The sequence below is a fragment of the Hylobates moloch genome, unplaced genomic scaffold (assembly GCF_009828535.3).
Source record: "Hylobates moloch isolate HMO894 unplaced genomic scaffold, HMol_V3 SCAFFOLD_13, whole genome shotgun sequence".
In the NCBI taxonomy this organism is placed as follows: domain Eukaryota; kingdom Metazoa; phylum Chordata; class Mammalia; order Primates; family Hylobatidae; genus Hylobates; species Hylobates moloch.
In genome coordinates this window covers 70,438,332-70,464,958 of record NW_026652288.1, presented here as the reverse complement: position 1 = coordinate 70,464,958, position 26,627 = coordinate 70,438,332, and the positions used below count along the sequence as shown (strand labels likewise).

Sequence of the window (26,627 nt, the reverse complement as noted above, 5' to 3'; positions counted from 1 at the left end):
AGATTCAGTAGGTCTGAGGCGGGGCCCAAGACTCTGCATTTTTGTACATTCTCAGTGGCTGCTGCTGTTGTTGGTCCATGGACCACGTATTGAATAGCAAGGATCTAGTCATTTTCCTGATGCAGACCCCTGACTTACTTACTTTTAGGGATTAATCAGAGGTGAGAAAAGGGGTAATGGCAAGGGTGAGTGCAGATTAGCTAGGTTTGCAAACTAAGGTGTCCCTGTTGGTAGGTTTTTCTTCACAGGAAACACAGATTCAAGTGTTCATTTCTGATTGTGCTCATTCTAATTGATTCAAAGCCTGAACTGTCACCCCCATGCTAAGACAGAGCACAGCAATCAAATAAAATGTTGTTAATAAAGGATGACACATTTTTATTTGTGAATATGTAAAATGTACCACATTCTCTCTTTTCTTTCTCTTTCTGGCTACAACTTCCTCTTTAAAAATATACTGTTTGCCTTTTGATTTGATTTTTATTTGATTCTCAATAAAAAAATTTTAAATAGTGCATTTGTAATTTTCATGAAATAAGATGTTATATGAATCATATCTGTGCATTATACCTATGGTGCATCTCCCTGAAGGACATGTAACACGAAATAGGCTGTCGTTAGTCTTTGCTGTTTCCCTGGAAAATGAGACACTTTTAATTCCAATTTTGTAGATAACGAAAATGAAATGCAGAAAGCTGAACTGACTTAATTAGGATCACATACCAATAACACAGGATGTGGCCAAAACTTACATCCCAGATCTCCCATGCTAAAAGTTGGCTTAGTGGAAAATGAAGCAATAAGCTTCCAAAAATTGTGCCTCCGTTACTCATAACACTTGCATCTCTTTGAAATAAAGTTTATAATTTAACAGCCCTTCTCCTGCACATATCAGTTGTTGGAATTTATATTCTATTTATCTGATTATTAACCTACATTCTTCCTAAAATAATTCATAGTGGCCTTAGAGGGATACATAAAATAAACTAATATACATTGTATGAGAAAGAAAAGAGGAACAGGAATAAAGCTGATGAAGAAGTTTATACAAAGAAGTCCTACAATTTCAAGTTAAATTCAAATTTGGCTCTTGATTTTCTTTTTTCGTTTTTTCAATTTTTTTTTTTTTTTTTTTTTTAGACAGAGTCTCACTCTGTCACTCAGACTGGAGTGCAGTGGCAAGATCTCAGCTCACTGCAAACTCCACCTCCCGGATTCAAGCAATTCTTGTGCCTCAGCCTCCAGAGTAGCTGGAATTACAGGCGTCCACCACCACGCCCAGCTAATTTTTGTATTTTTAGTAGAGGCAGGGTTTCACCATCTTGGCCAGGCTGGTCTTGAACTCCTGACCTTGTGAGCCATCTGCCTTGGCCTCTCAAAGTCCTGGGATTATAGACGTGAGCCAAAGCACCCGTCCTGGCTCTTGACTTTCTATCGGTTAAGGTGAAAAGGGAAACATCTCACAGCACCCGTGTGAAAAACCAACACATTTTTCCAGAAGCAGGAACTGCTAACGGCTCTGTGGTAGACCAAGTGGTCTGGCTTTGATCCAGATGGCTGGTACACCTGGACACATATGTCTTTGACTTCCTCTGTAAGTGAAACCCCAGGGGGTAAAAACAGGGCTTCCAACACCTAATCCTGAAATAATTTTAACTTCCCAATTGATTTACTATTCCCGGAGACTTTTCATCAATATATTGCCAATATAATTAAATAATAGAGGCGCACTCAAACTAAAAAGCTTGAGTTTATTTAGGGAAGATTTGAAAACTACATTGAAAACTACATATAATCATTTAAACTGCAAAAATGGAGCTCACTGGACTCAACATACAATAGCAAGCATAAGATCAGAACATGAGATAACTATGTAAAAACGGACATTGGAGAGATGGGGGAAAGAATGAAGGTGAATTTTTGTTTGCTTTGTTTTTTTTAACGGCTTTGGGTTATTAATTTGTGTACCATAAAATTCACCTGATTAATTTTTGGTAAATTTATACAGTTGCGCAACCATCACCACAATCCAATTTACACTCGATCTTTAGCCAAAAGGCTGAGAATCTGTCACAGTCCAGTTTTAGAACACTTCCATTACCCCAAGAAGTCCCCTTATGCCCATTTGCAGCCAATCCCTGCTTCATCTCCAGCCTCAGGCAATCAATATTTGTCTTCTGCCCCTATAGTTTTACCTCTTCTAGAAATCTCATATAAATTGAATTTTACAATATGCAGTTTGTGTCTGGCTTGTTTCACTTAGCATAATGTTTTTGATGTTTATCTACACCATTGCACATAACAGTAGTTTGCTCCTTTTTATTGCTGTGTGGCATCGTAGTTGATAGCTATACGGCATTTTGTTTATTCGCCTGTTAATACACATTTAGGATATTTCCATATTTTGGCTTTTATAAATTATTTATAAAAACAGCATTATGCTGTAATGAACAATCACAAAGAAGTCCTTGTGAGGATATGTGTTTTCATTTATTTTAAGTAATACCTAGGAGTAGAATTGCTGGGTTGTATGGAAAGTATATATTTAACATTTTGTAAAAACTGTCAAACTGTTTTCCAAAATGTTTCTAACATGTTGATCCAGATGTACTAAAATTTACATTCCCACCATTAATGTATGATGGTTCAGTTTCCCCCCATCCTCACAGTTGGAACTATCTTTTTCACTGTAGCCTGTGGTGGTTAATTTTAGGTATCAGCTTGACCAGGTTAAGAGATACCCAGATAGCTGATAAAGCATTATTTCTAAAGCATTATTTCTGGGTGCATCCGTGAAGGTGTTTATGGAACAGAGTGGCATTTGAATCAGTGGACTGAGTAGAGAAGATCCACACTCAACCACCATTGTGGCTGAGCATCATCCAACCTGTTGAGGGCCCAGATAAAACAAGAGGCAGAGGGAGGGGAACTTCTCTGCTTCTTCTGCAACTGGGACATCCACCTTCTCCTGTTCTCAGACATCAGAACTCCGGGTTCTTGGGCCTTTGGATACTGAGACTTTATATACATATACCATTGGTTCTGTTCTCTGGAGAAGGCCTGACTAATATGTGGCCTGTCTAGGATGTTTTGAACAGAAAGAATGTATTCTAGTTTTCAGTCAGTTCAGAAATAGGATCAAAACAAGCCACCACTGGCCCCCGACAAAATCTCCTTTTCTGAATGGTCTTAAAGAATGAAAATTTACAGGATTCAAAAGCTTGTGCAACATTCTCCTTATGGTTTTTTAAACTGCGTATTTTTCAATTTCCTTCAATTAATCTATTTTATCAACTTGAGCTTCATATCATATCAAAGGCTCACCAGAAAGCACCTTGCTATCCCATGGATTTGCTTATGAGTAGGACAAAACAGGATCCTTCAACTATAGAGGAATCTTTCTATATCTCTTATTCTAAAATGTTAAATGTTAAACCAGGATTATCACCCCAGCCTAAGCTAGTTTGTGTCCACCCCCTCTACATGTAGATAATTTCTGTAGCTATAAAATAAACCTTTGGAGTACCACTTAGCTTACCAGGCATTGCTAATTTTCTTTCCCTTTAACTGCTTAATTCAACTTATGTATGTTTTCAATTTCTTGACCATTCATTAAAAAATGATGGTGTACTACTTGCTTAAAGTTTCCCTGGAGGGTAAAAAACACATGTTATATATTTGTGTATTTATCATATAATTGATTCCCTTTCTTGGAAAGGATTTGATTGACAGATGCTAATTTTGACTGGATAAATGTAAGGTAATATCCCTACACAATTTTCACGAGAATTGTGTCAGGGAAGCCACCCAAAGCAAACTGCCACATGCCACATTTAAATTAACAAAGGTGTGCTTCAGTGTTCTTCCTACTAAGATGTCTGCTGCTTTCTTATTCCATGAAGGATTTTTTCCAAACTTAATTACATAATGAAATAGCCTCATTTCCTACACTAAAAGGCTGCTACAGGGCCAGTAGCCCCCATGAGTTAGCCATCAGTCCTTCCTGTATTTACATAATTGTGCTGTTTTTCTTCATGGAGGTTTCAAGGTGTTAACACGCAAGAAGGCAGAGATGCCTTGTTGCAGCCAGGAAAAGGCTAGCTGTTGCCAAGATACATCACCTAGGGCATCATCATGATCTGGCCCTGGCAGACATTTGCAAGCTTCATTTCAGTTCAAGGGTCATAGCTCAAAGCACACAAATCTGATCATTAAATCAGCATGTGCATACAGTAGTCTCCCCCATATCTGTGGTTTCACTTTCCATGGTTTGTTACCCATGGTTAACTACAGTCCAATATATTAAATAGAAAATTCCAGAAACAGACAACTCATATGTCTTAAATCACGCACTATTCTGAGTAGCATGATGAAAGTCACAAAGGAGACTTCTCCATTATTATCATATCAACTGTTGCAGGATGACAGTGTTTGTGTTCAAGTAACCCTATTGTACTTAATAATGGCCCCAAATCATAAGAATAGTGATGCTGGAATAATGTTCTAATTGTTCTATTTTTTTATTAATTATTCTTATTAATCTCTATGTCTAATTTATGAATTAAACTTTATCATAGGAATGTATATAGAAAAAATATAGCATATATAGGGTTCAGTACTGGTTCAGTCCAGTGTCAGGCAACCACTGAGGTCCTGGGGGATCCTCAGAGGATAAGAAGGGGACTGCTGTGCATTATCTCACCATGCTGAAAATATCTTTCAAGTAACAGAATGCCACCTCTCCTTGTATTAATAATTAAGTAATCATCAAAAGTGTCCTTGGTATGTGCAGAATTAAAATAAAAGGAGTGGACAGTTCTGAGAGGTGGTTCATCCAGGTCTTGATGTTCTACAAGCCTGTCTGTCAAGGCTGCCATCGACAATATGCAGTGTACAACCTGCATGACTATACAGGTGGAGGTGGTCCCACTTTCTCTTGTAAACTGTATTTTGATCATGTCTTAGCTTGGCTTCTCTGGCCTCTGCATAATTTAGGACCACACTTCTAACACATGCTTCTGCAGACCCCTCAATTCTCTGTCGTCTTTTTTTTTTTTTTTTTTTTGAGTTAGAGTCATGCTCTGTTGTCCAGGCTGGAGTTCAGCGGTGCAATCTTGGCTCGCTTCAACCTCTGCCTCCTGGGTTCAATCAATTCTCCTCCATCTGGGATTACAGGTGCATGCCACCATGCCTGGATTTTTGTATTTTTAGTAGAGATGGGGTTTCACCATGTTGGCCAGGCTGGTCTTGAACTCCTGACCTCAAGTGATCCACTCGCCTTGGCCTCCCAAAGTGCTGGGATTACAGGCATGTTGCCATGTAAGGCAACATATTCAGAGGCTCTGGGAATTGGGTGTGAATATCTTTGAAAGGCCATTATCCTGCCTACCATTAAGAGGGAAGCATTGATAACATCTTGAGACCATTTAAACCAGTGGTACCCAGTCACAAGTGACTGTGCTGCCTGCAGGGGACATTTAGTAATGGCTAGAGGCATTTTTTGGTTGTCACAAAACAACTAGGAGAGGACTGCTACTGGACATCTAGTTGGTAGAGGCCAGGGATGCTGCTAAATATCCTATAATACACAGAATAGCACCCACAACAAAGAATTATCTAGCACAAAAATATCAATAGTGATTGAGTTGAGAAACCCTGATTTAAAGCACAAGATTCCTTGAAATCTAAGTTAGGAAGGTTACAATGCAATGGAAATCAGTTTCAGGATTTAGACTTACATGGAAAAGTCTGCAAAATCACATACAAGTTCTATAACTCTAAGTTTTTGACAACTTTATAGGGTAAATAAGCGATGAATAATACTTTGAAGCATTTTGATCCCTGCCTTAAGTTGTTATTTCTTAAGTGGTGTTTGTTTTACTTTAGGTCTGGTATAATCTTTCATACTGATGTATTACACATATAGGCAAGTTAATTTAAAGTATAAATAAACATCATTTTATGTACATCATAAATATTTAAATCCTAGATGCTCAGATTTAAAATATGTAACACCAAACAGACTTGAAACAGCCTTCTGCAATATTTTACTTCTGTCTTGGTATGGATTGACTTCTATTCCTTGACTTCAAAGAATCAGAGAGAAAAGTACATTTGCTGTGACATTCCCTTCCACTGGAAGAAAGGTTCAAGTTGGGGCCATCTTTCACATAATGTAAGCACCCTGAGTGTCAATACTTGCTTTTCCCATTCTCAAGAATTTCTGAGCTCAGGTTTGAACCCACCCACTCTCTTAAAGTGACCTATAGACTTGCTGGTAAGATATTTTATATATTTTTTCAACATCTCTCTTTTCATATTTCTTTCTTTTCTTTTCTTTTTTTTCTGGAGATGGAGTTTCACTCTTGTTGCCCAGGCTGTAGTGCAATGGCGCAATCTCGGCTCACCGCAACCTCCACCTCCGGGGTTCAAGCGATTCTCCTGCCTCAGTCTCCTGACTAGCTGGAATTACAGGCATGCGCCACCACACCTGGCTAATTTTGTATTTTTAGTAGAGATGGGGTTTTTCCATGTTGGTCAGGCTGGTCTTGAACTCTTGACCTCAGGTGATCCGCTCACCTCAGCCTCCCAAAGTGCTGGGATTACAGGCGTGAGCCACAATGCCCAGCCTTCTCTTTTCATCTTTCTTTTTCTTTCCATCTACTCTACTCTGGCCACTCTTCTTTAATACTTGCTTTTGTCCAAGATTTCCTCTAGGGTTTTCCTAATTTGCAACAACTTCTAAAAGAAATAGTTGTATTTTTCTGTGGCAGAAAAGATTTCCTAACCAGCAGAAGACTGTGTGTGTGTGGGGGGGGGGGGGGGGTGTGCGCGCGTGTGTGTGTTTATGAGTATGAAGAGTGTATCCATGAGAGTGTGTGTCATCTTATTTATTCTTCTAGGAAGAATAGTAACTACCAATGTGAACAAGTATTCGAATGGCTTGTGAACCAACAGAGCAGAATGAAGAAAAATATACAGCTATACAGCAACCTTGTTTACCACTGAAGTTATTTCTATTGTATACTTTTCTCTGCCAAGGTACATCCGGCAAGGTGTTTTACATTTGGTTTGATTTCTAAGCTACAATTAAAGGATACAGGTTAAATACATTTTAGTGAGTTGAGACTTGCCAAACACTATTTAAAAATCATATCTCTAAACATTAAATCACATTTAAGATTCCAGATTCTGAATGTCACATTGCTTCTTGGGAGGAAAAACCTGCCTAGATCTCTGAGGCAAAATCACTTGTCGTTTATAGAAATACGCCTACCTTGTCAAAAAATCCAGTTTCTTCGAAAATAAAATTCAAGGAAAAGAAGAGAAAAAGGAAAAATAGTGAGAGAAGAGAGAATCTATAGATTAAGATACCAAAGAGACATGTCAAGTGTATTAAAGACAGAGGAATTAACCCTTAGTAGTCAATATGTAAGTGGAAGTTTCCCAAAACAGGACAGCCTGAGCATATAATAGGGTAGCTGGTAGAGAGAGGAAGCATAGGAGGATCTGGGGAGGAAGTAAATGTTAACTTTGACAACTTGGGCACATGCTGACTTTTGCACATGACCATGAAGATCCCCCAGCCAAGGTACCTGTGCAGCCATTTCCCTGGGGAATAAAGAAACTTTGTTTTTGAGAAAAACTTACTATGTTGAGCAGCAAATGGCTAACATCTAAATCAAGTCTCCCTCACGCTCCCCACATCACATCTCAGGGTGTCTAGCCATTGCACTTGTGACCCAGAGCAAAAAAACCCATCAAAAAACAATACAAAAAAAAAAAAAAAAAGCAAAGGGCACAGATTCAGGACATTAGACTATAACCTAGAATTGCCAGATATTTTCTCGTCATTTTTTTGCAAAGTTCAGTGAATAACAAAAACTCAAGTAAAGAATATCCAAGACTGGGTGCAGTGGCTCATGCCTGTAATCCCAGCATTTTGGGAAGACAAGTAGGAGGATCGCTTGATGTCAGGAGTTCGAGACCAAGCCTGAGCAACATAGTGAGACCCTCTCTCTCTAAAAAAAAAAAAAAAAAAAAAAATCTAGTCAGAAATGGTGGCAGGTGCCTATAGTTCCAGCTACTCAGGAGGCTCAGGCGGGAGGATGCCTTGAGCCCAGGAGATCAAGGCTGCAGTAAGCTGTGATCACACCACTGCACTCCAGCCTGGGTGACAGAGCAAGATCCTGCCTCAAATAAATAAATAAATAAATAAATAAATAAATAAATAAATAAATAAATAAATAAAATTAAAAAGTAAAATAAAAAATATCCAGCAGAAAATGGTTAAAATTATTTGGAGCAGCTTATTTATTTCTTATAAGACACACAGATGTTAGAAAGGAGGTTTAGAATCTCTTGTTAAAGGGCACAAACATTGTGTTCATATCCCAGGGTGCTGCCCTCAGCTACCACCTTCTGTCTTCTTGAAGAAAGAAGAAATACTCCCATTTTCACCACACTCTAATTGATGGGATTTACATAGCTTCATACGCTTCTCTGTTTTCTGCTCTGACTTATTTTTCTTCTCTTCTAATCATTGATGTTGTCTTAAGTTTAGCCCTTGAACCTCTTCTCTTCTTTTGAGACCTCAAATACTTCCAAGGCTTCCACTATCACTCCTAAACTGACAGATCCCAAATCCAGATTCCAGCTCCTCAAACCTCATCTCTACCTTCCTGCTGTCTATTCTCATGGAGCTGTTACCAATGGCTTAGACCAAACACATCCACATCCACCTCATAACCTCTCTATTTCTGTGTGGGCTGCCTCCATTCTCTTTAGTCCCTTGGGTTTTAAAACTTGGCATCATTCTCAATTCATTCATTTTATTTAGCAAGTCAGTTCTATTGAGTCACCCAATTGTCCCTCCCCATTATCTCAATAGCACTCTTATCTCAGCACAGGCCAACCTCTTTAGCTTACACTTGGAGTACAGAAGCAGCCCCCACCTGCCTGCCCTCCTTTTCACTCAATCCATCCAACCTCACATTCGCAGAATCATCTTTCACCTTTGGCCTGATCACTCCTCTGTTCAAAAATATCTGTTTCTCCTGTATTACAATATCAAGGCTAAACATGAATTTCAAGGTTCTCCATAATGTGACCTTCTATCAAGCGTACACTTTTACGACTTCTCAATAACATAGTTTATTTCTGTTGTGTTTGGAATTCCCTCTTCTGCACCGCCACATCCAAATTCTAGCCCTACTTCAAGGTTCTTCCCAAATTTAAGGCTGGGCGCAGTGGCTCACGCCTGTAATCCCAGCACTTTGTGAGGCCGAGGCAGGCAGATCACCTGAGGGCAGGAGTTCGAAACCAGCCTGACCGATATGGTGAAATCCCGTTTCTACCCAAAATACAAAATTAGCCAGGCGTGGTGGTGAGCACCTGTAGACCCAGCTACTTGGGAGGCTGAGGCAGGAGAATTGCTTGAACCCAGGAGGCAGAGATTGCAATGAGTCGAGATCATGCCACTGCACTCCAGCCTGGGGGACAGAGCGAGACTCCATCTCAAAAAAAAAAGAAGTTTCTTCCCAAATTTTAACTTCTTCATCTAGACTTACATGCCTACATCTCACTCCCTTCCTCTCCTTCTTCCCACCTACCTAGTGAGGTGCATTGAGAAATTTAACACAATGATACGAAACTTACCATTTCATGTGTTCATTTTCTTTCTTCAACTACATGGCAAGCTCCACACAAATAGCGATATAGTTTTCTACTGCCCAGCTATACAGCCCAGGGCTGAAAATAGTAATATATTTTTCAGAGTAGACAAGTTAATTAATCTACTACTTAAATATATTTTTATTTCCATTGATTATAGAGCCAGACACATAAATAATTGATCTACAATGAATAAAAGTATAAACAAAGAAAATTAAGATTAGCATTTAATTTTAAATATTATACATCAGTTGTATAACTATTACACGTAAAAACCACTTCTTACCTGATTTTATGCAGTCTGATGACTTGCAAATACCATCTAGAAAAAGGAGAGAATACGCATAAATATTGGCAACACACATTTTTAAATTTCTATTTTTCTTTTGTTCTTTTAAAAACTGCCAATTAAATAAGCAATTTCTTAAAGGAAGAACTAAAAACTGAACATTATATATCATTGTCAGTGGTTAGAAAAAATATAAGAAAATAAAATAGGTAAAATCTAAATTTAAAATTTTGATTATGAAGAAAAATGTGTTATTATATGTTCTCTACCAACTAAGCCCTAGGCCTATTAAATTGAAATAATCAGTTGTTTATGCTTGGTAATCATTTTTTTAACCATTAAACAATCAATCTTTTTTAATCCTTATTGTAAAAAACTTCCAAGACTCAAATTAAATTTGTTAAATTCCTGTGAAGCCCTTTAGAATTTCAATGACGCAACAAAAGTTGACTAATGACTGATTACTAAAGCTGGCCATAAAATTGTGTATATTTCAATCAAATAAAACCATACTTTAGATTCCTCATAAGTAAGCATGAGCCCACTAAATATACTTGCAATTAATAACTTAGCTCAAACATAAAAGGCACTGTACTTCAAAGTTAATTGTTTTGACATACTGATACATTTTATAAATGAATCTCTTTGTCAGTCTTTAAGTGCCTCTATCCTTAACACATTTGTTGGATAGATGGTAAAAGCATGGAGCAAGATTTCCTTCTCTTTTGCATTTATGGATGCACAGGTGTGGGAGTAACGCACCATCATAGGTTGCATAGAGAGCGATCATTGTCACAGCTATGATAGTGAGGAGCAGGACAAGGACCGAGAGGCTGATCTCCAGCGGGGTCCATCGCTGTTTCTTCTTTGGCTTTGGAGTGTTGATATCAGTTATACCCATCTGACTTTCTGATTTGCCCATCACCTAAAATCTGCAAAAAATGAAAATACTAATAATGAAAAACAAATAGATAAAAAAGAAAATGTCCAAATGCTTAATGTGGCTGGATAAAAGTAAAAGGCTCAGTTATTTTAAAATAGAAATACATTTTTGCTGTTGAGAAGTCAAAATTTTGCTGCGGAATGCAAAGAATATAGAGCCAAATGAGTTTGACAGGCCTCAGTCACAAACTTTTGTTTTTTGTTGCTGTTGTTTTGTTTTGTTTTGCTTTGATATATCACTGAAAATCTCAGCAAAATTAGACAGTAAGACTTGGTTAAATACTCAAGTAGGATTAATTCAGCAGTTTATAAGCAAATAATTGCTGCACCATCATTAAGAAAGTTTTAAACTCACCCTTTTGAACTCTGGACTAATTTTATTGAAGGTTAATTTTATATCTTGCTCCAGTGGCTTCCTTTATAAGCTCAAAAACCAATGACTAATACCTTGAGGTTTTGACTAAGCAATAATTTGAAATATTAATATAGATAAACAGTGAAAGGAATGAACACATGAAGTAGTTTATTTTAGTTATAAAAACAACTTTTATTTTTACAGTTCAAAATTACTACTACTACTGATACCAGTATCTATTAACTGGTTAGACAACATTCTGAAAATGGTCACTCACTGTACCAAAAGATACCTGCATATCCAACTTAACCACACCCAATCCCATTTAAGAGGGGAGTAAGGGGGACAAGTAAACAAAATAGTACAAAAGTTACCAAGTTGATACTCGTAGTCCTGTATAAAGCAGGGTATGCAAAAACATAACTGTATTCTTAAAATCTTTCACCTCAACTGGAGATGTGCTAAAAGCTTTAAACCAAAAAGTGGACACTGCCACAGAATAGAATAAAGAATTAGGAAACTGGGGCACAGAGAAGTCAGACAACATGTTCAAGACTACACAACTCGTCAATATTCTTTGTAAAGAACACATTTGGTCACGGTTCAAAATAAAGCTGTATCATCATGCAGTAAAAGCTAATTTAGATCTTACTGTAGAAATTTAGGGGGAAAATTAAGGGCATATAAGCCTAAATATTAAATTTCATCACGGGCCTAGTGACACTTTATCAGTCAGTCTCCAAGGACTAGAACACACAATTTCCATTTTTCTGCATGACTGTATAAAAGAACATCTTAAACTAGCAGATTAGCTGTTTATAACTCAATACAAATTGCTCTTAGAATTTGGTCCCTGGATGAAGTGGCAGCTCAGAAATGCTCTTATAGTTAAAGATCTTTGTTGAACACACACAATTCCCTAAGGGTGTGTTTTGTGGAAACTGAGGCATAGGAGAAAGAAGAAACATATTCTACATTTGAAGTATGGTCTGGGAGACCCAGCAGAAAACTAGAAATTAACCTTCCCAGTGAATTATTAATAAGCAAACCACAGCTAGACCTTAAAGTTCTGAATACAAAGTCTTAAACATGCTGTCCCCTTGATTACATGAGGCTATAAGCAAGGACAGACTATCAAATAAAAATATTTTATTAGACAATGAAAACCGTGTCTGCTCAATAAAAGTGGAATGTAATGTACCTGAATGTTAAAATGTCTTACTTAATGGTTATGTAAGGCATGCTGGCTTAGTCTCACCACCCCTGGGGTTATGATACGGAATTGCATTGATTGTAGTCCTGTTTTAACAGTGCATTGGTTGGGCAAAGAAAAGAGGGGAACAAATTTAATAATACTTTGGACACCTTACAGAGAGGTAAACAATAATAATTCTCCCAGTCTCCCCACGTTTCATGACTGTCCTAAAGAACATCTGAATGTTAAGCACATTTGCTAAAGTATTTCCCTTTCCTGAATTTTGTTCCCCCTGCATATTTCAGAAGACAACGTAGAGAAATGTTTTACTGGTACAAAATGACTTCTTTTTTTCTTAGTTCTTCCTTAGAAATGGCAGTCAGTGTCCCTGTAAAGTAAAGTGAAGGGGTGAAACAGGACAGCCTCAGGGTTAAATTACAGGTGCTCTGTAGAAACTCCATGCCTTGTAGAGTAGCAAAACTAGTGGATAAGCATTTCTTTCTCCCTATAAGTTACTTTCCCTTGGCTTCTCCTCCTTACCCTTGAGACTGGGTACTGAAGCAGCTGGGCTCTTAATGGGTCAGCACCTAAGTTTGCAGAAACAGTTACAGAGAAATGAAGACAGTGACAGAATCTGCATCAAAACAATAAAATCTTTGAATCACCTGCAAAGTCCTCCTCCATCTCCCCCTCTTGTAAATGCTCTGTAAATTCTTAAAGGAAGTTTTTTGCTCTTAGTAGCCTTTTTTCAAAAGCATTGAGCAAAAGCAGAAATGATGCAGTTTAATCTCCTAATTAACTTTGTCATTCATTTCCAGTTAATTCTAGAAGGTTCACTATTTTTCTTTAAGAAATCAGGGGACAATATCTGGAATCTCACTGTGGAACATATGACTAAACCCCAAATACCTGAATATCCAACTTAACCACACCCAATCCCATAGAGGAGTAAGGGGGACAAGTAAACAAAAGAAAACAAACAAACAAAAAAATACCAAGTTGACGCTTGTAGTCCCATATAAAGCAGGGTATGCAAAAACATACCTGTATTCTTAAAATATTTCACTTCAACTGAAGATGTGTTAAATAAAAAGTTTAAACGGAAAAGTGGACACTGCCACAGATGAGAACAGAGAATTAGGAGGTCTAAGATAACAAGAACCTGCAAATTTCAGCTCGACAATATTACCAACAGAATAAATTACTATTTTAAGTGTAAGCTGAATTTCAAAGCAATGTAAAGCAGCAATTCTGATACCAGTTGAGCATAAGCATAACTATATCAGACAGTCAAAGCAGGAAACCTGGATAACCGATTTGTTAAAAAGGAAATCTCATAGACTTACAGACTGAGACTTAGCTAAGCAATTTTCATCTTCATAGCACATTATAACATTAACTTATATCTGCAGGTTCCTGAAGCCGTGCTTTGCAATTACAGTTTGTATTATGGAAACTGAGGCACAGGAAGAAGGAGAAACAGTTTCCATATTTAGACTGTGTCTGCAGAAGCTGAAGACAGAGGTACCCAGGATAAATCATCTTCTTGTTTCCCAGACATTACTTAGGTGTTTCCCAGCCTGAAATACGGAGTTCTGGACGCACAGTGCCAACCATATTACTCCCCTGGTTAGTGCTGCTCTACAACCAAAGACACAGCGTTAAGTCCAAGAAATTACCAGACAATTTTTTAAACTGCTAGAACCCACAAAAATGGCAGGGAATGAAGCTACACGCCTTCATACAGTCGATTTGCCGATAAGCACTTTCCAAATGCTGACGCTGCAAGTCAGGTACTAGTTTTCAGTTTAATAAAATTGCCATTTGAATCATATATGGGGGAGGAATCGACTTGATCAAGAGGCTAAAGAGGGATATTTGGTTGCAATTACCCTTATTTTGAAACAATACAAATAGATTGAAACCAGCTGAGCAGGGTTAAGAAGTTAAGAAGTCTTAAACTTTCATCTACAAAAGGACACCCCAGCCCCGCACCGACCAACCCTTGTGAGATTTAAGCATTAATTATATAATAGGAAATCAGGTTAAAAGCAAGATGAAGAGGTGGGATAATGAAAAGATCTTCCGGTTAAGAAAAGTAAAAATAGAAAAGTGAGTTACAAATGAGAAAATCCGACAGAAACCAAAATGAAAACAAACCTTGCTTTTTAAAAAGAAGAAAAAAAAAATCAGTGTCTGTACAGCAGAATGGCAAATTCCCAGCCCCCAAATCAGCCCCGGTGCAATCTGGTAGCGCGGATCTCGGTAACAAAACATAACTCCCCGAGGCAGAGGCCGCAGGGAACTATGGAAATGAACCTGAAGCAGCCAACCTGACGTGACTTCCAGAGCCCTCCTCCAGGTCACCCTCCGGGCCCCTCTCCCTCCCCTCACTCTTCAGGTCCCAGTAGCGGCTCCTTCCCAGGGCACGCCTCCTCCACCGCCGCAGCGTCCTGGGCGCTCGGATCGCGCAGGACCTTAGCTGCGGACCCTGCTCAGCGCACCTCCCGGCAGCCGCTCCCCTCGGCTGGCTCTGCCTTCCCCGTGCCCGTCCCACGGGCTCCCAGCGCCCTGGGCGCTCGCGCCCTTTGGACCTTTCTCCCTCAGCTCGCTCTCCTGGGACTTACCAGTGGGATTCGGTAGAAGTTGGAGGCTGCTGAGCCGACACATCCCGACCAATGAGCGCACGGGGCCGGGTGGCAGTGGCGGGCTGGGAGCCCCGCTGAGCGCCGCTCAGTCGGTGCATCCGCCCGAGGCGCGCGGGCTCCAGGCTGAGGCCGGACTTGGGGGAGGTTCCGGACCCGCCTCCGCCCGGGCATGGGGGCGACGAGGCACCTGGGCATCCCTCCGACCCGCACCCGCAGAGACTCACCGTGACCCCTCAGCAGATCCCGCGCCAGGAGTTGGGCGGCTGCTCCAGCCTGCGCTCGGTCAAGCTTCGCCACTTGCACATCTCCGCGCCCCGCGCGTCTCGGCGCTCTCACGGCCCCCCCACCCCCCACCCCGCCTCGCCGCTGCAGGACCAGGGAGAGGAGCAGTTCCCTGGGTGACCTGAAGGTTTCCGCTAGGTCTCCCAAATCCAGTCACTTCATGTGAGGGGGCCAGGGAGACGGGGGGGCGGGCGGTGGCAATGAGAATGTCCTATCCTCCCCACCCCCCATCTCACCATTCCCAAAAGGGCTTTGCTAAACATTTTTGGAATTGCTTAGCTTCGGGGCTTTCAAGAAAACAATACACTGGCTCTTCGGGATTCTCTAGTGCTGATGAATGCTCCATCTCTCCCCTGTGGACCGGAGACTGTAATGCTTGCCTCTTCTCACGCTCTTCTTTCGTTCTCTTTCTCGCTCCCTTTCCTCCCTGAATCCAAGCTTCCTTCCTTGTTCATTTAAATTTCCTCTCTCCCTCCCTCCTTCGTTTTCTTTTTTCTTACTCTCCCTCCCCGTTTCCTTCTTTCCTTCCTTGCTCCTGCTTTCTCCACCCCGCTTCCCTCTTTCTTTCCTGGTCGGAGTACTCTGATGTCAAGATCTGTACTGAAACTCTCCGCTCCCACCTCCTGACTTCAGGGAATCTTAAAACGTGTGTACATGGGAGGTTGAGGGTGGGGAGTGAGAAAGAGAAAAATAAACTAAAGTGTATCTGCTCTACCTACTGAAATCAGCCGTAATGCGCCTGTACCCTCACAGTTTAATGCAGGCAAGCAGCGCACCCCTTTGACTCAAGACACAGCGATTCCTCCTCAAAGGGATAAATACAAACAAGGAAATAAATACTTTTGGCACAAAGGCAGTTTCTTTGTAAAAGCTACCTTTAGCAGCTATAATTGCCAACGAGCTCGGAGGAACTAAATTTCCTTTTTTTTTTTTTGCCTCCCGTATACAAGTACCTTTAATACTGATCCCTTTCCTCTTTTGAATCACATGTAATTACACACACACACACACACACACACACACATACACACACATATTCACACTCCCCTGCGGAATTCATACTGAAATAAAACTGGGTTTGCAATTACCTGTTTTTAATATCAAAATAATTTACTGCTTGAGAGGAGTCCCATTGTACTAAAAAATTTTCCATCTTTTTCATAGCAGAGAAAGCTGAAAAGCAAGGAGAAAAGGTAGTTCATCCTAATAAGTGGAATACAACGGAGAGACATTTCCCCAAAAAGCTAACCAATCTTTAAATAATTAGATTAATATAGAGGAAAAATGGAGTGGGTAGACCTAACAAGTGCTATTCACGTCTATTCACGCTTTCTCTGTGCATCTTACAGACACTATTTAGTCCTCACAACAATCCCGAAATATTGGTGTTTTCACTCCCACAAATAAGCATAAGGGGCTTGACTAGCGCCCTGGAAAGCATCTCAACTGGAATTTTTTTTTCCTACAGAGTCACGTGCTGTCGCCCAGGCTGGAGTGCAGTGGTGTGATCTCTGCCTCCTGGGTTCAAGCGATTCTCCTGCCTCAGCCTCCTTAGCAACTGGAAATACAGGCACGCGCCACCACACCCAGCTAATTTTGTGTGTGTAGTTTTAGTTTTGGGGTTTCTCCATGTTGGCCAGGCTGGTCTCGAACTCCTGGCCTCAAGTGATCCACATACCTCGGTCTCCCAAAGTGCTGGAATTACAGGTGTTAGCCACCATGCCTGGCGGTGAGGAGATTTTAAAGGAGAAAAAAAAAGGATTTTTTTTTGTCATACTTAGAATGTATGACAAAAGAAAAAAAATGCCTACTTAGAGTTATTTTTAGACTCTGACTTTCAGCTGATAGTCGACAGTATGGACTGGTAACTGGTTTCCCAGAACAAGTCTTTATTTTATTTTTCTTTCTGTTTGTTTGTTTGTTTGTTTGTTTGTTTTGTTTAGATGAGGGTCTGACTGTGTTGCCCAAGCTGGTCTCTAACTCTGGGCTCAAGCGATCCTTCAGCCTCCTTACAATATCTTGATTTCATTAAAGTTCATTGGAAACTTAGGGTTTTTGTTGTTGTTGTTTGTTTGTTTGTTTTTAAATCAAGAATGCTAAATCTCCTCCCAGAAGTTTATGCAAGTTTGAGATAATTTTTTAAGGGATCTAATAAAGAGTCCCCAACTATTTACAGTAAGTAAATTTAGAAAACTGAGGCTTACTGAGGTGGTCCAAGATCACTCAGTTTGGCTACTTATAGGAATAGAGGAGAAAGTAGTCCTCCTGGTGGCCATACATAAGTTATTAAGAATGGAATGCATTGGTTCTAGCAATATGCAGAATAGATCCTTAAAAACCACTGCGTGTGACACAAATGCTTGATGAATTTTTTTTAAGTCCTTTAAAAATGCAATATTGCATTTTTATATGCACCATTGAGCCAGCAGGCAAGTAAAGGACAACCTTAGAAGCCAAAAACAAAGAGAGCTGTCAGAGGCATTTGGACCAGAGCAACTTCATCTTGAATAGGGGCTGGGTAAAATAAGGCTGAGACCTGCTGGGCTGAATTCCCAGGAGGTGCGACCTTCTTAGTCATACGATGAGATAGGAGGTCGGTTGGCACAAGATTTAGGTCACAAAGACTGTGCTGATAAAACAGGATACTGTAAAGAAGCCAGCCAAAACCTGCCAAAACCTACCAAAACCAAGATGGCCATGAAAGTGACCACTGGTGGTCCTCACTGCTCCTTATTTGTAAATTATAATGTATTAGCATGCTAAAAGACACTACCACCAGTGCCATGACAGTTTATAAATGCCATAGCAACATCCAGAAGTTAACCTACATAGTCTAAAAAGGGGAGGGACCCTCAGTTCTAGGAAATCTCTGCCCCTTTCCCTGAAAACTCATGAATAATCTACCCTTTGTTTGGCATATAATGAAGAAATAACTGTAAGTATACTCAGTCAAGCAGCCAATGCTGCTGCTCTGCCTGTAGAGTAGCCATTCTTTATTCCTTTACTTTCCTAATAAACTGGATTTCACTTTATGGATTCATCCTGAATTCTTTCTTGCAAGAGGTCCAAGAACCCACTTTTGGGGTCTGGATCAAGATGTCTTTCCTGTAACACAGACAAAACAATCAAGAAGGATATTTGAGTGCTGAAAACAGTAGCTGTCCTGGTGGTATCTATCCATTTCAAGAGGCCTCACTGGACTTAAGCGACCTAGAGTTTTCACTTTAACAGGACTTGCAAGTGCCAAGGGACTTCAAACAAAGTCTAGTCCAGAGCAAAGTGAAAAGGTAGGCTAACAAAAAATGAAACTCAGCCCCAACTCCCACTCCTCACCCCTACTCTTCCACAAGAAACATGAATATATTTGCTTTCTTCAGTCCTGACTCAGGCTGGTAAACTTACAACAAAAACTTTCTGTAAGAATTCATGATTCGGCCAGACTTCAGATGGATGTAGGACTAGAATTTATACTAATTGTGCAGCCTGAGTATTTCCAAGTTAAAGATTTATGGTAAAGTAGTCCAAGCTAGACTGTTCAAAATAAAAATTGAAAAACTTACCACCACTGACTGTAACCAAAGGAACTTCTTGAGAATGAATTTATGAAGCAAAATAATAGTTTATGGAAGATCTGATATGTGAGAAAGAATGATAAGCAAAGATTATAGTAACAATATAAATTAAGCAAACATTAACAAAAATAAAAGAATGGTGATAAAAAAGATCAACTAAAAAACCAGACAACAGGGGTGTGTACGTTGGGAGAGTTTAATTAGAATTAAAGCACTCTGAAGTCTTTACTCAATCAGGCCTGGTGGCATGCACCTGTAGTCCCAGCTGCTAAGGAGGCTGAGGCAGGAAAATCACTTGAGCCCAAGTTTGAGACCAGCCTGAGCAACATAGTGAGATCCTGGCTAAATAAATAAAATGAAGTCCTTACTTATGTTGTTGGAAAGAAGGATAATGATATTGATTAATTGTATACTTTAGACTTTTTTAGGTTAATTATGTATGTAAAAAGTACTAATACAACCACTAAAAAGATAAAAATAGAGTGCATAAGGTCAAGTTTTGCAGAAAGAAAAAACAAAATTAAACATAAGTCAATCTAAAGGAGGACAGAAAAAGAAAAAGTATTAGAGAAGAACATATAGGAAGTATAACATAACATGCTAGAAATAAATAAAAATACATTAATTGCAATAAATATAATTGGACCAAATTCTCCAGTTAGAAGACACAGATTGGCATAAAACAAACAAATAAACAAAATCCAGCTGTCTTCTGTTTAAAACAGGACACACCTAAAACATAAGGCTATAGAATAGTTGAAAGTAAAATAATGCAAAAAATATATCAAACAAATATAAGTGAAGGATTGCTGGTATAGTAAGGTTGTAATAAAACAAAAATTTTACCAAAAAAAGAGAGTAATCAATTCAGCAGGCTGGTAACATTGATAAAATTCTAAGCTTGATTACGTCTAGTAGCATAAATTTTAAGTAAATACTACAAAAAAAAATAAGAATTAAAAGGGTAAAATCACCCATGTTAATGGGTGATTTTAATACACCTTTCTCAATATTTGATATATCAAGTGCACAAATCAGTAAAGATATAGAAGATCTGGATAACAATATTAAAAGATAATCCAATAGAAATATATAGAACATTTCACCCAAGAATTGGAGACTATACATTTTTTAAGCACCTATGGAATATTTATAAACATTGATTATATGCCAAACTATTAAATAAGCTTCAGTGAATCTCAAAGACTTTTCATAACACATTTTTGGACCTTATCATGATTAAATAAAAATAAAACCACATATACATCTAGAAATTGTTAAACACTGCACACAAACACCTTAAAATAACACATAAATTGGCCAGGCATGGTAGCTCATGCCTGTAATCCCAGCACTTTGGGAAGCCGAGGCAGGAGGATCACTTGAGGTCAGGAGTTCAAGACCAGCCTGGCCAACATGGAGAAACCCCCGCCTCTACTAAAAATACAAAAATCTGATGGATGTGGTGGCACGTGCTTATAATCCCAGCTACTCAGGAGGCTGAGGCAGGAGAATCGCTTGAGTGCGGGAAGCGGAGATTGCAGTGAGCCGAGGTCATGCCACTGCACTCCAGCCTGGGTGACAGAGTGAGACTTTGTCTCAAAAAAAAGAAAGAAAAGAAACACACACATATAAATCAAAGAGCAAGAGCAAATCATAACAGAAGTGAAGAAACCTATAACTGAATGCAATAAAAATATTTCTTATCAATATTTGTCAATTGAGGTATCTATCAATAGCAGAAAATTTGTAGCCTTAAATAATTTTATTTTAGAGGGAAAAAGCTAAAATTTAATGAGGTGAGCATATAACTTAGAAAGTTAGAAAAAGAAAACAACAAATCCTAAGAAAGTAAACTGAATGCAGTAGTACATAAAAATGACCAAAGATAGTTTTCTTTTACCTTCAATATTAAAATTAAATATGAGTTCAATAGTAAGTATTGTGTTAGAAGGCCTGGATGGTGTAGTTGGAAAAGAGAGAGAGACAGAGAGAGAGGAAAAGGAAGGAAAGATGAAGGGAAATGAATAGAAAAGAAGAAATAACTAATTAAATAATGGTAAATTATGTAGTATGATCATCAATACTGAAAAACCAAAGTAATCTACAAAATATTACTCATATTTATAAGACAGTAATATGATTGTTGGACAAAAGATCAATATTAAAAAAATTAATTACATTTTTACAAGAGAAAAAAATGAGAAAACATAACCTTAAAAGACCCATCTACAGTCCTATAGATAGATAGATAGATAGACAGATAGGCATTGGTATAAATATATAGATATGTCCTAAAAAAAAGCGTTGCAAAAAAAAAAAAAAAAGGCAAGAAAAGAATATGCAACAGAGACTTAAGTCATCCTTAAAGCCTAAAACATTTATTATCTGGCTTGATACAGAGCAAGTTTAGCTACCCTTGTGCTACCCAATGGCCAGAATTCTACTGAAAAGACAGCCAATAATTGGTTTTGTTCTTTACAAGGACACTTTTTTTTCCTCTTCTGGCAGATTGTACAAATTGATACTCTTTTCTAAAATTAATGCCATTGTGTTTTATTATTATCCACTACTATTGTTTAAAACATTCTATTTACAGCAAATTAATGTGGTGTACAAGGCTTAGTAGACTTCATGCACTGACTAGTGTCTAAATTGATATTCGTATTAGTGGTGTATAAAAAGTCAGGTGAGTAAGACTTGGTTTTATTTGGAATTTTAGCTGGCATTTACTTATTAATTAATGAGACTGCACATCTCCTGTGCTGTGGTCGTTTCTATTTATTCTTCATTTTAATGTCTGTTTGTTCTTAAAAATGTAAGATCATTTTTAACTTGTAGGTTCTGAAATGGGCCACTGACCACTATTGGATTTAGCTGACTGGTTGTAGTTTGCAGATCCCTGGCTAGCAGATCCTCCAGAGATTATGTGATTGTATTGGGATATGCACCTTTGGTTGACTTTTCATTGACCAAGCTATTCCACAACTCGGAAGAAGTTGCCCTTGTTGGAAACTGGTAGTGATGAAAATGGATTAGTTTAGCAATTTGTAGGAAACATAACAATACAAATGATTCTTGTTTAAAACCATGCAAAAGAACTTTTTCCGGCAGAGATCCTATTGATTTCCAAGGAAACAATAACTCTAAACATTACATTTTATAGGCTAATAAAAGTTCTGATAGGCCAACATAGTTTTTAAAAAACTAAACTTTGGTAAACTTTGGTAAACCATTTTAGAAAACATTTATATTATCCAGAATTGTTAAAGAAACACATGACTTACAGCCCAACAAATTTACCTTTAGGTGCACAGTCTCAGAAAAAACCTGCAGATATGTGCAAGATTCTGTAACAGCGTGGTCTATAATAATTTTCAAAAAAGTAGAAACAATATGAAAGTCCATTGATAGGAGAATGGATAGATAATTGTAACACATTCATAAAATAGAATACTACACAGAATACAAAATAACCAACTGCCCTAAACGAACCAACCAACCAACCAAACAAACCAACTGCAGCTAAACTGCACAATACAAAATAACCAGTTGCAGCGAAGCAAATGAGAAAAATAATATTGAATGAAAAAGCAAGAAAACTCTGTGTAGAATATTATAGATACAAAGAAAATAGAAGATGTAATGATTACGTAATCAGGGAATCCACAGTTTAGTGGGTAAGAAAAATGCAAGCAAGCATTTACAGTAGATTTGCATGTGATGGAAAAGTGTTTACTCTTTTTGGCATGGTGGAATTTTGTGCAGTGGAACAATAAGGTCGGAGTGTCCGTTATAATGCCTATGTTGAGTTAATGGGAATAAGGAGGATGGGAAAGGATGGAGGCAAGGAGATCTGTTAAAGGGCTAGGACAGTGATTCTTATGAGAGATATTTTAAAAATAAATAAGTGATCTAAGGCAATTGGAGAGACTTTTGAGGTAAAATCCATAGGACTTAGCGACTTTTTCATACTGAAGGTAAAGAAGAAAGAATCCAGAATGACTCCTACAGCATCAGGCAACTGGATAGATCTGTCACTTCATTGAGATAGGGAACATTTGATAGTGGTGGTGGTGGTGAGTTGTGGATAGGATGATGGACATCTTGTTGAAATTGTAGCATTACTGTCATACAATGAGATATTTGCCACTCCTGACAATTTGGTAAAACATCTAAATATTTGTTACATGCCAAATGCAATAATTAATTGTGATGATGGGACAAATACGACTCAGAAATATTATACCTTCAAATTTCATTCAAGAAAAAATACCCTATAATTACCAAATGATTATTTGAAAACAGTCACTCACTAAGCAGTTTTTCAACTGACTATAGCTGAGTGACTGAAAGTTAAATTTCAAAACATAGAATTGGGCCTATTCCCTGGCTAAACTGTTCCATGTGCTGATACGGTCGGGCAGGAAAGTCCCTCCCTAACATGCTGCATGTGCCACGCATATGAGGATGTGACTAAGCTCAGTTACAGAGATATGCTCATCCCCTAGTGTCTCCAAGATGATTATGTGTTTCATCCCAGCAACACACTAAAATTCCTTTACTGGCAATACACAGAGAAAGGGGAAAGGAGGGTAGTTTCACAGCACAACTTGTATGGACACTTTGTATTCACAAGCCTGGAACCAATTCTGGCCTGGAGGGAGGGCTGATTTTGAGCCCTTGGTATGCCCATCACCACATACCAAGGAACATGTGCATATGATTCATTCACATTAGACCTCTCTGATGCATTTCCTGTGGATAGCTGTGGCCCTGACTCTGGGGGCGAGAGCAGGGTATTGAATACCACACAGCAGCAGCCACAGGAATAAACCGAAATACCCTAGATTTTTCTCAGGGGGACAGCTGTTCAATTTTGGCATGATTAACCTTTAAATCTCTGTTTCTTTCTGACTCTGATGTTTGGCAGAGGTGCTGATTCCAAATAATTAAAACTAGGACAAGCAAGGTGAAGAAATGCGTCTTCTAAGCAACTCCCGAGTGGGAAAGTATATGTCTTAACTCGAAATAATCATATTCCAAATGTAATCAATTCCTAACTTCTCTTGGATCCTTAATGCTTCCAGGAAAAGTGCCAGGTGAAATAGAAATATCTAAATTTTAGACTTTTATGTTCCGTGCTTTATTTATTTATGCTTTATACCGTACCAATCCTTTTGCAAAGATAAAGCTTATCTTGAACCCCATCATTCTTAATCCTTTTCATTAGCTGGTCATTCTTACCACAAGCATTCTTACCAATTCAGATTATTGTATTTACCTAGATCTTTTAAGTCCAAGCAAAAAGAACACTTTCAAAAACTCATCCTGATCTGTTTATGCAGATGTATGTACGTAGTGGCTTCTGGTGTATACTTTCATTATAATGTTTAAAATATCTCATTGTCAAGTCCTAAAGAAATGAACTGCTCCTTGTCACAAGATGCTTTTAATGTAAGAAATCTTTTCAAGTATAGTGATTTAGGATGTGATTTCACAAAAGCTTATTCAATGCACATTAACGCACTGCAAATTTTAAAACTAGGCCAGAAAAATTAAAGAAATAAAAGTGTTAAGAGGGCCCATTTGACTAGTGCAATATTGTATATAATTGAAAAATAGCTCCAAAAACATTAAACAATGTGTACTTGTCTTGCTTTTGTCTCAATCACACTAACTATATTCTTATAGGAGAGTTGTTGTCTGTTTGCCTCGTCCATGTGTCTTATCTAGTGGTTATTGGTAGAGGTGGCAGTTACATTCTAAAAGGAAAACAATCTCTTCCTGTTCCCTGTGGTCATGCCCATTTCCTGTTGCTTCTGGAGCTGGGTAGGGAGGCAGTTCTCAATAAGGTTCTTCTGCTGGCGTTAACCAACATCACATGGACAAGGGCAAGGAAGTCACATTCTTGTTGAGTACTAGGGTATTAAAATAGCTGAAGGTAATGGAGCCTGTTCCTAGTCCATTAATCTGATGGTACTGCTTTTTACTCATTTGAAACCCAGTGAGTTTCTTCCTGCCTAGGAATTCAGGGTGATATTAATTTCTCCAGTCACTATTTAAGTAGGTATTAATAAAAGTAAGAAGAGTTCTCCATAAAGTACAATGTTTCTCTTCCTGTAATATCATGAATAAATTGCTAAGGCACAATTTCACATTATAACAAGGAATGATATGAATAATATTATTTGAAGGTGTCTCAAAGAAAAAGGGCCAGGTTAGTGCTCTTCAATTACTGGGATTTTCATCTTCCTTCCAAGTCATTCACTTGTGAGCTCAGTCATCCTGGGCCTTAACAAACCTCTCTTAACTCTGAGTTGCCCCGAGCTGATCAATTCTTTCATCCCTCTCACTGAAAGCATCTTTAATTTTCTCTGTTATTTCTAGCCTGATGACATTTCTTTATCTTTAAACATCTATTTCTTGAACTTTCAGTTCTCTTAGCTTCTACAACATTGTACTGGTCTCTCCCTCCTCTTTGTCCTCCATTTGCCTACTAAATAAAGTATCATTTCTTCTCCTTTCATCTCTCTCTTTCTAGGATTTCTTCCTTGACTGTTTTTATCCATATCATTATTTCAGCTTTGATCTCATGCAGACAACACACAAACCTACAACAATTAGTCCAACATATTCCCCACTTTTCCTTTCATTTGCAGAATGCTTCACAAATCCATGCTCTCGTGAACCTATATACTTTACAGGCTCAGCCTTGTACCAGTTCATCTAGGCTTGACACATCCCAGTGGCCTTTATTCAGTCCTGTATTACTCCCCAACAAACAATGAATTCACAAATCTTAACATTATGATCTCCACAGGATCTCTTGAATCTTTTTCCCTACACTTTATTTCCCAAGCCAACATTAGGCAGCAGAAATTCTATTCTCTTATTTTGCCTGGATTATTGTACTAACATTTTGAACATTACCCTTAGAAAGACACTATTTCATCTTTTCTTTATCTCAATTCATTGTTCACATTATTTCCTGGTTGATTAAATGGAAACTCAGAATATTTTACTCACTCAGATGTTCAAAAACTTTCAATAACTCTCTAGGTCTGCAAAATTCTGTATTTTCAGATTTTATGCCTGCTAAGTCTAATTTAATAAAACTTGTGCTACTTTAGCACATGCTAGGCCTGTTAGAATGTGAAATGTAGTTAAAAGTATAGAAACAAAAAAAATGTAGGTGATACCATGACACCAGTGACACCGTGTCAGATCAGCCTAAAATATTCAAGTTTTGGGAGGAATTATTTTGGCTTCAACAGTTTTATTAATGTGTAATTGACATAACAATAAACTGCACATATTTAAGTGTATAATTTAATAAAATGTGACATTTATTATGCATATGCCTATGAAACAGTCATCCAATCAAGATAATAAAGTTATCCATCACCTTTTAAAAGTACCTCTTGTGCCTTGGTGATGTCTCTGCTGCCCTTCCCCACCTATCTCTTATTCTCAGGCAACCATTGATTGCCTCTCTGTTACTATACCGTTTGTATACTAGTTTGCATTTTCTAGAATTTTATATAGATGTAATTACACAGTATACACTCTTTTTTTTGCCTTTTTACATTCAGCATAATTATGCTGATATTCATTCACATAGTAGCATTAGTTCATTCTTTTTTTTATTATTGAATAGTGTTCCACTGAA

At 38.3% G+C, this 26,627-nt stretch overlaps 2 protein-coding genes across 5 annotated transcripts in view; one reads left to right on the top strand and one right to left on the bottom strand.

Moving 5' to 3' along the window:
• MME (membrane metalloendopeptidase) overlaps positions 1–15,410 on the bottom strand; it is a 95,684-nt gene extending 80,274 nt beyond the window's left edge. Inside the window, exons 1-4 of one of the 4 annotated variants that reach the window (XM_032173905.1) lie at positions 14,614–15,071; positions 10,724–10,893; positions 9,959–9,994; positions 4,505–5,191 (exon numbers count right to left, since the gene is read on the bottom strand). In XM_032173905.1, the coding sequence (XP_032029796.1) occupies positions 5,145–5,191; positions 9,959–9,994; positions 10,724–10,883 (243 nt within the window). In that variant the 5' untranslated portion in view covers positions 10,884–10,893; positions 14,614–15,071 and the 3' untranslated portion in view covers positions 4,505–5,144. The other 3 variants (XM_032173901.2, XM_032173904.2, XM_032173899.2) reach the window with 3 other exon arrangements.
• LOC131380981 (protein GVQW1-like) lies at positions 6,389–6,634 on the top strand (the record flags this gene model as incomplete). The annotated part of the gene is made up of 1 exon (XM_058426524.1): positions 6,389–6,634. A coding segment is annotated over one exon (246 nt), but the record flags the coding sequence as incomplete, so codon positions are not given.
• Positions 15,411–26,627: the final 11,217 nt, after the last annotated feature.